This window comes from Eucyclogobius newberryi, unplaced genomic scaffold (assembly GCF_026437365.1).
Source record: "Eucyclogobius newberryi isolate DKJ021-1_F unplaced genomic scaffold, fEucNew1.0.hap1 SCAF_1, whole genome shotgun sequence".
In the NCBI taxonomy this organism is placed as follows: domain Eukaryota; kingdom Metazoa; phylum Chordata; class Actinopteri; order Gobiiformes; family Gobiidae; genus Eucyclogobius; species Eucyclogobius newberryi.
The window spans coordinates 39,997,173-40,012,218 of record NW_027315723.1 but is presented as its reverse complement, the minus strand read 5'-3'; the positions used below and the strand labels follow the sequence as shown (position 1 = coordinate 40,012,218).

At 38.1% G+C, this 15,046-nt stretch overlaps 1 protein-coding gene across 1 annotated transcript; it reads left to right on the top strand.

Annotated features, from left to right (window-relative positions):
• The first annotated feature begins 647 nt into the window (after window positions 1-647).
• cpsf2 (cleavage and polyadenylation specific factor 2) lies at window positions 648-14,898 on the top strand. Its single transcript, XM_072446290.1, has 15 exons — window positions 648-787; window positions 1,668-1,833; window positions 1,915-2,074; window positions 2,479-2,584; window positions 2,660-2,789; window positions 2,861-2,976; window positions 3,184-3,371; window positions 4,022-4,312; window positions 5,499-5,599; window positions 6,717-6,920; window positions 7,148-7,303; window positions 9,706-9,928; window positions 11,078-11,401; window positions 12,934-13,068; window positions 14,704-14,898. The coding sequence occupies exons 2-15, from the start codon at window positions 1,685-1,687 to the stop codon at window positions 14,794-14,796; spliced, it is 2,376 nt and encodes a 791-aa protein (XP_072302391.1). The 5' UTR covers window positions 648-787; window positions 1,668-1,684; the 3' UTR covers window positions 14,797-14,898.
• Window positions 14,899-15,046: the final 148 nt, after the last annotated feature.

Below are 15,046 nucleotides of genomic sequence, written 5' to 3'. Positions count from 1 at the left end.
AATGTATTGAAGCTTAAAAGCAACAAGACGAAAAATATTACGTCTTTTCAGCTTCAACCCATTTTGAGATGATCCCTTATTCTGAGTTAGGAGGGTGTTCCAGTACAAATGTACAAATTGGAACTCCGAACTTGGAAGAGCTGCGCTCCGAGGACGACTGTGTCCAATTTCTGGAACTATTGTGAAACAATTATTCAACTTTTCTTTATGTGCTTTTTTTGTTTCATGGGGATAGGGGGCAGTAATTACAGAGTTGAACCATAAACCAGGCCAACAAATTCACAAATGACACTTAAAAAGAAAATTTTGTCACAGAATTTTGGCCTAATGTTAAACTACAAGGATTTTAAAATGTTGTGGTGTCAAGTGATTCACACCACCTGGGAAAATATGTCTGGTGGTATTATATATGACAGAATCACATTTACAAATGTCACATTTAAAAAAATGTGTACCTTCTGAGAACACGGCAGGGTAATTAAAGGCTTGACTTTTCTCACAGCTACGAGCCACAGAGCCTGTAAATATGGAAAAAGAAGGAAAAAAAAGAAGATTTTTATTTTATTTTTTTAAAGAAGAAGATTTCCTTCCCACCGATAGAGGCCGCACTCCGCCACAATGCGCTTTGTCTGCCTGAAAGTGAAAGAAGAAGAAGCAGCAAATCATGTCGGCTCGTCAAGTGTGCCGAGAACAACGCTAAAATGCTCAAATGGCAATTAATACTTGCATTTACTTAATTCTAAACATTATCACCAAGTGGTACCTTTAAGTTGACTTATTCTGAATGGTATGAGACCCACTCATTTAACTACGGTGCAGTTAAAACAAAGAAATGCTACTTATTAGCTAACATGCTAAGCCTATTTTGCAGAGGATTTGTTCAACGTTTCTTGTGCGTTTTTGCCATTTATTTGTTAATTTAGCCTAGTTTGATCTGTTATATTCCATAAGAGATGCATACGATGATTTATTGTATTACCACATGTATGAGTTATAATTTGCACTTGCTGAAGGAATGAACAAATTGAGATTACATTTTTTGTCTTGATGTTTTCTTTGAGTTGTGTTCGCGCCACGTAAATTATGAATATTGTTTTGGGACAATAGCTGATTTAGAAAATTTGACAATGGAAAAGGTTTAATTTATAAACATTTTTTTTTTACATTCAAATGTGTATTTTGTAACCCTATTTTTATTACTTTAGCCAGTAAGGCACTATTCATAGTATTATTCACAAAATGATTGTAGACAATAAATAAACTACTAGTCAATCACATAGAAAGGAAATGTTTTTATTTATCTTATAATTCAAGTGGCGAATGTATATTGTTGGTAGCTTATAGTCAATGTCCTGCATTTGTCTTAATTGAGGGAAATGAATTTATTATCAACGATCAGCTTGGTTCTAAAGAGAGATTTAATGCCTAGACTTTAGAGAGGGACATTTTACTATTTATTTTATTTAATGGAACGGAATATAGTCTTGTTAATTTTAATGAAATAAATACTGAAAGCCATTTTTATTTTGTTTTTTTAAATGAATAGAAACAAATCAGAAATTAAGATTGATTATGCCATATTGTTCACTCCTAATTTGTCTGGTTGTGCAGTGATGTTGTCAAGCCCGGCCTGTTTCTACCTTTTCTTTCCTTTTTGTGTTCTGCAGCGTGAAAACAGAGGACCATGACGTCTATTATAAAACTGACCGCGGTCTCCGGGGTCCAGGAGGAGTCGGCCCTCTGCTACCTTCTACAGGTGGACGAGTTCCGCTTTCTCTTGGACTGTGGCTGGGATGAGAACTTCTCCATGGACATCATTGATGCTATGAAACGGTACATGGTTTATCCACTATGTACTGTCTACTTGATCATTAAATTACTTTAAGTATAACGTTTGTAATGTTTTCTTTCCAGATATGTTCACCAGGTGGACGCTGTGCTCCTCTCACATCCAGACCCCTTACATTTGGGAGCCCTTCCATACGCTGTTGGCAAACTGGGCTTAAATTGTACAATCTACGCCACCATTCCTGTTTACAAGATGGGACAGATGTTCATGTATGATTTATATCAGGTAAGCTGACCCTTCCTAGTTTGTGGACTGGAAAAAACTTTTCCTACATGCTGACCATAATCATTTTTTGTCTAAAAATATCTGTAAATATTGATTACATTTCAATCTGAAATACTTCGTAAAAACATACGTTATTAAGATTATACTGTCAAATCTGTAACGTCGCATAGACAGTTTTTCAGAGTTTGCTGAAGGCGCTACATAAGATAAGATACTAAACTTGGTATTCCATTCAAAAGTATTCTTTCTGAGACTAAAATGTGATAAATATTTTTAACATCCAGTGACCCGGCCACTTATCGAGTTGTTTTACATCTCTTTGTGTTGTAGTTTTCTTTTTTAAATTGTATTACATAGTCAAAGCTATGTTCACATTCAATATTTGATGTTTTCCTCCTCCTTAGTCTCGAAACAACAGTGAGGACTTCACATTATTCACCCTGGACGATGTAGACAGTGCCTTTGATAAAATCCAGCAGTTGAAATATTCACAGATTGTTAACCTAAAAGGTGAGATGCATCGAGACACAATCCGTATCCTGTTTGTCATAGACGCATTACCACCCTTCCTCTCTGTTTGAACAGGTAAAGGACACGGACTGTCCATAACTCCTCTCCCCGCTGGTCACATGATCGGAGGCACAATATGGAAAATAGTGAAGGATGGAGAGGAGGAGATTGTGTACGCTGTGGATTTCAACCATAAAAGGGAAATGTAGGTGTGGACTAACTATTGAGTATAAAATTGTTTGTTGTTGATGTTGATGCAATTGTGTGTGTTTACAGCCACTTGAATGGATGCACTCTGGAAAGCATCAGTCGCCCTTCTTTACTCATCACAGACTCCTTCAATGCTGCGTATGTACAGCCACGACGCAAACAGAGGGACGAGCAGCTCCTCAGTGAGTTATTTTACTATTAATACTTGGATGACACGGTTTTAGGAAGAGCGGTACAATTTAGGACAAATATGTAAGCATTTCTAGACAGATTATGTAATTATATCAAGGATGGTTTGATCACAGCTCTAAAACTATGATACAAAAAAACATAATCATGACAGGTTAGAGTCAAAGTTAAGTTTAATTGTTCATTTTTCCCCCCCAAAGCGAATGTGATGGAGACCCTTCGTGGGGATGGGAACGTCCTCCTGGCCGTGGACACTGCTGGTCGGGTGCTGGAGTTGGCTCAGCTCCTGGACCAGATCTGGAGGACAAAAGACGCTGGGCTGGGAGTGTATCCTCTGGCTCTGCTAAACAACGTCAGCTACAATGTGGTGGAGTTCTCCAAGTCTCAGGTAATAACTCGCGTAGCTGCGTAGTTTTGTCCTAAGAAAGTATCACTAGAGTTTATCCAAATCCAATTAGCCTAAATTTTAGGCGTACATTCTTAACCAATGTTTTTTTTGTTTTTTTTTCAATTTGGTTTTAAATCGCGTAATCTGAAAAGGGAAAATGCTTGATATTATGTTTTCTTGCACATACTATATACAGTAAAGTCACTCTCTAAAATAAAAAGTTAAGGCATTAGAGAGTGCTCAATTCCTCAACCAGTACCAATAGGTTGTATTTAAGTGTTACAGAATTATTATGGGGTAATTATTCTACAAAAGGGCTACACAATTATTCTAAGTGTGACCAGACAGATTCAACATGGAATACAATGTCTACAGACTAATTTGATAGGTATAATTTATTAATGTCATTATTATTCAAGATTTGTGAAGTAATTAATAGCCTGTTAATTAATTTGTTTTAAAATGTAAATGTTATTATGTTGTTATTACCTTTTTTCTGTTTGAATATTGACATTAAAAACGGTGCAATTAATCACGATCATATTTCAAAAGTGCGATTAATCTAATATTTTATTTTATTTTAATGGATTGACAGCACTGATCATGATATTACTGCTTAAGCCTTACCCCGTCTCTCTCTCTCTGCCCAGGTGGAGTGGATGAGTGATAAACTCATGCGATGCTTCGAGGACAAGAGGAACAACCCTTTCCAATTCCGCCACCTGACCCTGTGTCACAGCCTGTCAGATCTGGCCCGAGTGCCCAGTCCTAAGGTGGTCCTGTGCAGCCAGCCCGACCTGGAGTCCGGCTTCTCCCGCGACCTCTTCATCCAGTGGTGTCAAAACCCCCGAAACTCCATCATCCTCACTTATCGCACCACGCCAGGCACACTGGCACGATACCTCATAGACCACCCCGAGGAGAAGATGATGGACCTGGAGGTATTGTGTTTGGAATCGCTAACACAAGCTTGGAAGTCGAGAATAATAAAGCAGAATAAAATCACCACTGATGGAGTCATCTAGTTATCACCTTTTGGTAGTGTCACAAAATAGGAGGAAAATGCGTTTGGTTTTTGTGAAAATTTTATAGATTTTTAGACGTAAAGATTTAATTTAAGGCAAGACACTACGGTCAAAACAAATGTTTTTATATGTTTCTTGGTCAATTTGCTCTCTCAACATAGGCTTTCGTGTGGAAACAACACACTTATACAATCTTTTGGTATTTAATCCATTCATATTCTATATTTAAATTAAAACTGTAACTTCATAGGATGTTTTCTTAAAATGCATTTTTATCCCATAGAGACCTAAAGATCACCTACACACACAAAAGCTTTCCAATCTTGTACATAACAAGATTTTGTCAGAACATATAGAAGGATTTGTTCATATCTAATTCTGAGCCTGAGTTTTAAGTCTAAATGAGGCCAAATACAATTTTCAGCCAGATTGTTTACTCAAAAACAAAATCATGTTTCAAAAATCCCAGCAGTAAAATGGGTTGTATCTAAAACGTCAACAAAATGAACTGAAGATAAAGCTGGCTTTTTATTTTTCAGCTTTAAATTTAATATATATGTGCAATTTTGGCCATTTCTACACATAAAATGACTCGTTTCTGAATGAAAACATGTCATGATGAAACACTTGTAGTACAAGTTTGTGCTAAAATTGATATATGAGTAAACTACGGAAAAAGTTTCAAATTGATATATTTAAATTTAAGATTTTTTCCTATTCACCTGCAGTGTGTTTCGCAGGTGTAAAATTTATTGTAAAAAGTATTTTGAATAGGGCAACAACTTTGGATTCACTGTGATTGAAATAACCAACTCATTTAATTTTGGTTAAATTATGTCTGGACTCTACACACTATATAACACACAACACATTTTGTCATTTTGATTGTAAATATTCTCAATCATGTTAGCATATTTTTACTTTTCAAAAATAGTAAAATATTGAATTCAAACCCTTAATAGTGATTCTTAACAACAAAAGCTGATTTTCAACAATTTCAACACATTACACTACACATTACAAACACCATGTCTGAATTAAGAAAAATAATAAAACTAGTGGGATTTGTTACATTGCTCATGTCTGTTCTTCTGTCCTCCAGGTAAAGAAACGCGTGAAGCTCGAAGGAAAAGAGTTGGACGAATACCTGGAGAAAGAGAAGATTAAAAAAGAAGCAGAGAGAAAACTGGAGCAAGAGAAAGAGTAAGTCACCAAATTTTGTATGTTTAAAGGTACACAAAATCCCCTTTATTTTCACGCTTTTGTCCTTTGATGTTGAAGAAATGCAGAATCATGTTTGTCGAAAGCCGAACCAGCACATTGTGTTTTAGTGGAGTCATCAGTTTATACTGTAAAACTAGATGCAAATCGTGCCCCAGATTGTGAAACGCAGGACACGGCCATTCTAAAAGGGAAAGAAGGATGCGTCACAATACAGCTGCGGGGCTAAACCTCTACCCCAGCAGAGGTAGTGTGTGTTCCCGCCGTGTTAGGGGCTGAGCTGGGCGAAAATGTACTGGAGTCCCAAGTATAGATACGACAAAATGTTATTCAAGTAAAAGCGAAAAATACTGATTCAACAATGATTCAAGTCAAGGGAGCACATTCACATCTGCGTTAAACAGTTTTTATCTGGATAGGAACTACTATTGTCATTCATTTTATGTTTGTAGGAATAAATCGGTCTGATCCCTCATTTGTCTAGGAGAGAAATGTATAGATGTATAAAAACACATTAGTACCACGTGATATGAGAGAAAATTTACAATATCATTTTAATATACGTAATTACTAATGGAACACATTATAGCACTCAAAGAACAAATCCACACCAAATTACCATATTTTACGGACTAATAAGTCGCACCGGACTATAAGTCGCACCAGCCAAAAAATGCATATTAGAGAAGAAAAAACAAATATGAAATGCGGTTGCAAGTGTGAAAATAACAAATAATATCACAGATAAGTCGCTCCGGAGTTTAAGTGTATAGTATAAGTATAAGTCGCACCCCGGCCAAAACTATGAAAAAAAAATGTAACTTATAGTCCGGAAAATACGGTAAGAAAAATGTTTATTGTTACAGACTAGATTAAGAAACCATGGCCACAGGACTAAACATAAACCATTTAATTTAGCCTCTGAAGGTACTTAAAGTTAAAAAAAAATTGTACTTGATCAGTCTGTTCCTTTGCTCCTTGTCATGAACCTTTTTGGGAGATAATCGTTTTACGTCATGTTGTATGGCTCTATTAAGAAGTGCAACTTGCTCTTTCACTCACTAGAACCGTTCAATGTGACTGTTCAATGTGTTTTCAGAGTGGACATGGACTCGAGCGACGAGAGCGACATGGACGATGACCTGGAGCAGCCGGCCGTGGTGAAGAGCAAACACCACGACCTGATGATGAAGAGCGAGGGCAGCCGCAAAGGGAGCTTCTTCAAACAGGCCAAGAAGTCCTACCCCATGTTCCCCATGCACGAGGACCGGCTCAAGTGGGACGAGTACGGAGAGGTCATCAGGTACTAATAACACGACGTAATACGGAACAGATTTAGAATAACTGGACAGATCGAAATTAAGTTCAAATGTGTGATTTTTTTGTAATTTTCATCATTTACTTTAAAACATTGTGTTTCCTGAGACTATAAAGATCCAGCAGATGTTAATTAAACACATTTAAGTCTGGTTTAGTTTGATATGAAAAGACATTTAGGTAACTCCTCTTCCAAACTTGCTCCTGTTGCAGACTAGAAGACTTCCTTGTTCCAGAACTACAGACAAATGAAGAGGAGAAGATCAAACTGGAATCCGGTCTGACAAACGGGAACAAGGAGCCCATGGACCAAGACCTGTCAGTGGTTCCCACCAAATGTGTCTCCAGCATCGAAAACCTGGAGATCAGGTCAGTGCTGCTGGAATGGAATACGCTGCTCAAAGTTTATTTTTTGAGTATGTTTTTCTTGTATAAAACAATGTATACATCATGAAAATTGCTAAAAGGGCTGATTATACAAAGCATTAGAATCACAATGATTCTGGCCCCTATTATTTGGATATATATATATATATATATATATATATATATATATATATATATATATATATATTATTGTGAATGTCAGGCTGAGAAATAGATTTTCAAAGTTAGGGGCCCCCAAGCAATTTCAGGGGCGTGGCATCGCGGCGTCATAAGAACAAGATAAATGTGTTGTTTTAAACCTGGTTATTAGCATGTAAAACAATTTAAAGTACTTTTATATGTTATTTGATATGAAGGAAGAGCACAAATACTGAATCGTATAAACCAGAGATCATGATCTTTAAAACTGTTTGATTCAATATAATCATGTTTCTTATATACAAATTAATACTGTTTACAGCATTTGACACAAGGAGATCTTGTGGAATATATGAAATCACGTCCTACAAAATAAACTACTAACATATATGTATTGCCCCGAAAATTAGACCGAGCATTTCCGAGGACACGTGAACGCAACACGAACGCAGCGCGCACCGTTCGGCCAATGAGAAGCGAGAAGACGTGCGAAGTGGGCATGTCTGTCAAAACGAAACTTAAGCGATGAAAATGCCCCGAATATAGCCAAATTACTAGTTAAATCTCGATTTTTTTCGAGGAGGGGCATGGCGGGGCCCCTCCTATTTCAAACCGCTGGCCTGCCGGAGATTCAACTGCTTGCGGGCCCCGGGCCCCTGTCTATTTCGCAGCCTGTATGTACTTTAAAAGTTAATCTTGTAACAATTAATCTACTAACAGTAACTAGTCAACTATAAAAAATAATCATAGTCATATTTTGTTAATTGTAATTATAATTTGGGATTTACAGACTCATACAAAACGACCATGAAGTCCTTTCCCTCAGAGCGTCAAAAACACTGTTGTTTCCTCGATCTATGACTCTGAGAATATTCCCACCTGTTTTTTAAGTCCATAAATAATCGCCAGACTTGTTTGTGAATTTCTCCCTTCTAATCACGATCAGTACAACTGCGTGCTAAGACTCGGAAGTGAGAGACCTTGAAATGCTTGAAAACATAGATGTTTATCTTAAACTGTGTGTAATTCCCTTCGCCAGTAGATGGTATCAAAACTCAGTTAGTCCCTGAAGAAACAGCAGAGATCCAAGTGTAATATTGGTTGTTATGGATAGATATATATATGTTTGTTTGAAAACATGTGATGCTAAACTTAAGATACTCAAGAGCATGTTTAAGATAAGATAAGCCTTTATTTGTCCCACAATGGGTTAGAGCTGGGTTTCCATTCAAATTTCAAGAATCGATTCGATTCCGATTTTTACGTTTCAAAATCGATTTTTTCCGATTTCTCAGATCCCATCCGATTCGCTCCGATTTCGATCTGATTTCCGATTCGATCCGATTTCGATTCGATCCGGGGGTTAATGTTATTAAAAATGAAAAATATATTTGAACCGTTTCCTTCACTTCATGACTGTGTAGAGAAGCAACATATTAAAACTAGTATTAAATCAATATTAAACAGCAAATCTTACAAGTATTGGTAGTTACTGATGGCTGGAAGACTGATGAAAAGGTTAAGGGTCAATCTACCTTCAAGAAAGATAATCCAGGAGTCCTGAATTATCTTTCTTGAAGGTAGATTGAAGTTCACTGAGGTAAATGTATAAAAGAATTTTAATTTAATTTTTTGTTTTTAAAGATCGATCTTTGGACGTACGAATAATCGGTCATTAATATGCGAATCGATTAAAAATCGGAAAATCGATTATTTCAACCCAGCTCTACAATGGGTAAATTCCAGTGTTGCAATACAAAGTAGGTACAGAAGTAAACAACAAAGAACAGATAACTTAAAAAAAACTCTTTTGAATTCATAATATGTGTCCTTTAAAGAACAAAGACAGCAACATAACTGAAGCAAAAAAAGCTTACTCCTAATATTTTTTTGTGACTTGTTAAAAGCTGTCGTGGATTTGCTCCAGGTTTTGAGGGACAGATCCAACACATCTTTCACAACAAAATGCCATAGTTTTTTTTTATTACATACTGTTTTGATTGAATGGAGCGATGGAGTATTCATGTTTAGTATTTTGATTAATTTCACAGCTCCAAAGACTAACATTTGTTGGAGGATTGTGCCTTTTGGGAGTTGGGAGATTGACACACTTTTAGGGGGTTTATTACTGCCTGACACAGGAACCCATGTGCACTTTCCCAATCAATAAAAAATGACTGTCTGCATATAATATGAAGTAATATTGTACGTCATTAAAAGGCACTCCTCTGTCCCTTCCCCTTCAGGGCGAGAGTGTCGTACATAGACTACGAGGGCCGCTCTGATGGTGACTCCATAAAGAAGATCATAAACCAGATGAAGCCTCGTCAGCTGGTGATCGTGCACGGCTCTCCTGAGGCCAGTCTGGACCTGGCTCAGTCCTGCAGGGCCTTCAGTAAGGACCTCAAAGTCTACACGCCCAAGCTGCAGGAGACCATCGACGCCACCAGCGAGACGCACATCTACCAGGTCATATACATAATCCTTTCACCCGCAAATACTGTTCGAGAATGACACATTCTGAAATTTGTCTGGGGTTACAAAATCATTTTCATCCATTTCATTTAGTTTGAGAAAGGTTCAAATACCAATGCAAAGCCAATGAATGATACAGAATGTCCCTGAGACCCAGCTGTTAACTGCAGATTTTTTATTATAGCCATAAAAATATGTTTCTGTCATTGAAAGTCAAAGTTATTTTCACCTGTCTGCTCTGAAAAAGCTGAATACAAATGTATATTATTCAAATATACTATAAGATTTTTCTAATACTGTTGCACTTATTACATATTTTTTCAGTTCATTCACATCATCTTCTGCTTGCATTTCTAAAATTACCATGGAGAACAATCACTAAATTGAGTGTAATAAGGGTGTTCCAAAAACATTTGTTGGTCCTCTATTGTGTTCATCGGCTTATTGAGTGACAGTCACTAGTTGCTCAACCGTTTGACTGAAAATGACCATTCAACCTCTTTGCGTTTGCACTGGAGGATCTATTACTTTTAGCTCCCCCTGGAGGAGCCCCGATTCTGCAGTTCTGAGTTTATACATGCAACCAGCAGATGGCGCTTTGCTTTTGCTGTTTCACTCCTTCAGAACATTTATAACTAGAATGTTTTTACAACATTGTCAGAACACATTTTTATACAGCATGCTGTGTCCTTCACAGCTGATACTACTTAAACTGATAGTGTGAGCAGATTATATACAGAGAAACCAGCAGGTGTCACCAGACTGCACAGGTAAGTCTTCTCCTTGCTCTGGTGGTGTAATGGGTTTGGCTTTGGACCTGCACACTGAAGATTAGGGTTTAAATCCTGGTCAGAACAGGCTCTTGAATGTTACAAGTTTAATACCCAGCATGCACGGGTTAAACTTGTGTGTGGAGCAGAGAAACCAACAGCTCCAACAGTTTGTTCTGTGTTTTCAGAGTAATGGACACACCACACACCTTTTTATGCGCAGTCACTAGTTTTCATGCTTTTTTTTTTCAACTGTGTCACATCTACCATTGTAAATGACATTTACATGGTCTGTGCAGATAGATTTGACCATACTTTCCAATCCTGTTACATGTGTAATACTTACCGTATGTCTCCTTTTACCACGCTGTAGGTGCGACTAAAGGACTCTCTGGTGAGCTCGCTGCACTTCTGTAAGGCCAAGGACACAGAGCTGGCCTGGATCGATGGAGTACTGGACATGCGCGTGATCAAGGTGGACACTGGGGTTTTGCACGAGGAGGGGGCTGGAGAGGAGCCACCCGAGGAGGCGGAGCAAGCCATGGACACGATGACCTCCGAACCGGACGTGGATTTGAGCGCCACAGCGGCCGCAGCCCAACGCGCCATGAAGATGAACCTATTTGGAGAGGAGGAGAAGGACTTTTCAGAGGAGAGCGACGTCATCCCCACTCTGGAGCCGCTGCCGCCACATGAGGTGAGGTGGAGGAGAGATGTGCATGAATATCTATTGATTATCTGAAAAGGACTATTTACTTCAAGTATTTTAGTGTTTAGATTGTATAGTGATGAGTGATAGACAAATTTAAACTATAATTGCGTAATGTTTTGTTAAAAGTAAATGTTCATAGATCACAAACTAGTAAGGTGTATCACTCCATGCACCATTTTCCAAGCTACCCAGTTTATTATCATTTTTAAAAATCAGATGTTGGTATTTTTTAGACAATTTTCCATTTACAGTTTTTGCTCAACTTAAAAACAAGCATTTTGATATCTTGAGGATGAAATATTGTCCATCTCTGATATTCGGTCATAATCTACATCTAACGGTCATTGTACAAAATGGAAATGAAAGACAAACGGCTATTGTTTCAAAAACAAATTGCTTAAAGGTCCCATAACATGCAAAATCGACTTTTCAGAGCTTTTAACCTTCTTACATTGCTATTTGTGCTTCATATATGTACCCAGAGTGTTTTTTTGATTGATTCCCGCAGTGTTTAGCTATATTACAGACTATCTCCTTTCCTCGAATCTCCAAACTGACGGGCGGTGGGGCAAGACCGCGTCATAAGGGCAAGCATGCGTCATTATCTGTGGGGCTACGTCACGGGTGGGCGGGGCACACACGCGCTCTGAGACTACGTCACGGGTTGGGCGGGGGAGCCAGATCGCTCTTCGCAAGGGTGGGGGCGAATATCAAACCAAGCCGTTTGCATTTCCGGGTTGGTGAGGGGATCCAAGGTCTGGGTGATATTTCTTAACTATTATGTTATGGGTGTTGCACAACACTTATTATTATCAATTATACACTTAGGATAGACTACGAAACGTGAAAAAAGCATGTTATGGCACCTTTAAATATGGCACTGGTTCTGTGCGTCCACATGATCACTCAAAACGCCTGAATCCACTGTAATACATGTATCAGGCCTGAGTGTGGCGCTGTGATGCTGCCACAGAAAGGCACAAAAACAGAAGAAGAAATGACAGAACATTAATTTTGTTTATATGTTGTCTCCGTGTCACTTGTGGTGCAGCGGTGCAGTGGAGGAGCAAAAAGATGGATACAAGACAATTGGATTCATGCCTAATACAACACTTGAATGCTGGTGCATGAATTTTAACCCAGATTTATGGCAAAGCCTTAAAAAAAAACTTTTCGAAAACAATTCACTGAACCTGATACATCATGTTCAAATTCCAAATAATTCGCCAGAAAGTATAAAACATAACAATAAATTACCATAAACGAAAATGAATAAATAAAATGTAGAATGTAAAATGTAGTTTTAGATCATGGGTTTGCTCTTCAGGCTCAACAACAGCCGAGGCATCCTTCAAACAACATTCCTGACCATTTATAACTCTGGCTTGAAGCTCCACCACTGATCGCTCTGCCACTGAAATAAATGAGATTCTGTTCTGAGCTAAGTAGGCCATGTTGCAAAGTGAGTCGCTTCCCTCTCCCTCATAACAGTACAGAGCGTTTTTCTTTCCCAACAGATCCCAGGGCACGAGTCTGTTTTCATCAACGAGCCGCGCCTCTACGACTTCAAACAGGTGCTCCTGAAAGAGGGGATCCAGGCGGAGTTTGTGGGAGGAGTGCTGGTGTGCAACAACCTGGTGGCAGTCCGCAGGGTGAGCGCGGTTCTGTACGAAAATGTGAAATCTCATGGACGGTTGTGATTTGTGAAAAATACGACTTTATGTACCACAGTCTGGTTTTTTTTTTTTTTGTCAGTCCATCCACTTTTAGTCAGAATTCCATGTAAAGTTTTATAAATAAGACCCTTGAGCTTGGGCTGGTGGCCTCACCTTCTTGACTCCATAAAGTTATACAAGTTAAATGTCATACAGTGGAACATTCTAAGCAAAGCAAGACAATTTGAATGGAGAAAAGCAGGAGGTAGAACTTACATAGTGTACTTTTGAAGACTATGAAAGCTGGATTTGGAGCTTTATGATTTGCCAGTGGGATATGAGCACTGAGAAGAACAGAGAAGATGAAACAATTATATATGTGCAGATAAAAAAGAAAAAAAAGATCCAAACCATTTTGTAATGAAGGTGGTAGAAAGCTTAATCATAGCATGATATCCATTTGGCTGGCATCTTGGGATGTGTTCACACTTGTAGGAGCCAAGTTTTGTCCTGATCTTATTTATTTTGTACAGCTTCTGTCCAAATAATGATTTCAGGTCTAATACAGAAATAACCCTTGTGTATTCTAAAATGTAAATATTGTCCAGTCTAACAAAAAACAACATAAATCACAAGAATTTCCATCGTCTGTGTTGGATATTAACCTAGTGGCATTTTTAGAATCTCTTTTCAGAGGTAGTGCAACTGCACTTATTAAATATGACGATTTCCAAATCTGCCTACAAACAAACTGCATAATTGAGAAGAACTTAAAATAGAGCTAACCCAGAAAGACGAGAGGAGCCGCTGGCAGAGTGCTTGTGCAAACTGAGAAACTGCTTTGAAACACAACAGTTAAACAACCCTGTGTGTGAGCCAAAGGTGGGGGCCATGTTGGCCAAACACATCTATCAGCAGTAGAGATCAGTTACCCTCCTCCTGATGTTGATCAGATCTGGAATATTTCCTCGTCAATTCAATGTTATGTCACAGTTGATTTTAAACATGTCCTGGAGCATCAACCTTTGAGAGGACAGACCAATATTAACTGCCACATTATAGGTCCATTGTGTATTCTTTTTTGCAAACATGTCATTTACTAAAAGCTCGATCGATGTGTTTAATGCAATACTTTGTAACATTCCTTTTCAAATTCATTCAATTACATTTGTTTTTGTAACACCCGAAATCACAACAGCAGTTGTCTCGAACGGCCTTTCAAAGCAAAATTTCACTGGAGACAAACGGGTGGTGAAACCTCCATCTGAAAGGTTGCACCATTTATAGGACACATATTATGCCAAATGCACTTTCTTGAGATGTTAAGCTTGTTAAACATTGTTCCCTCATCAAAAACATATACTGTATTTTCCGGCCTATAAGTTGCACCAGCCAAAAAATGCATATTGGAGAAGAAAAAAAAAAAAGTTGCACTGGAGTATGAAATGCTGTTGGCAAGTGTGAAAATAACAAATAATATCGCATATACGTCGCTCCGGAGTATAAGTATATAAATATAAGTATAAGTCGCACCCCGGCCAAAACTATGAAAAAAGGTGCAATTTATAGTCCGAAAAATACGGTATTTAAAAATACCTTTTCACATCTCTTGTGTTTGTCCTCTTTTGTCAGACGGAGGCCGGACGTATCGGGCTGGAGGGCTGCCTCTGTGATGACTACTATAAGATCCGGGAGCTCTTGTACCAGCAGTATGCAGTGGTATAGATCAGGCTCACCACAGACTGAACTGTACAGGCCCCTAACACTGCCCCCATGTGACAAAAGTGTCAATTGCTGTCATTAAATAATACATTTCTTTTTCACAAATGTAGCTTGCTTTGATTGTTTGTTTTTCACTAATAAACTAGATGAAAATCACAGCATTTTTAAATTACATATAAAATAACCATTTCCTCTGTTCTGTAGTTGTGAGAATTGTTTAAATAGTATTGTATTTTATGTCAAAATTGGCTGT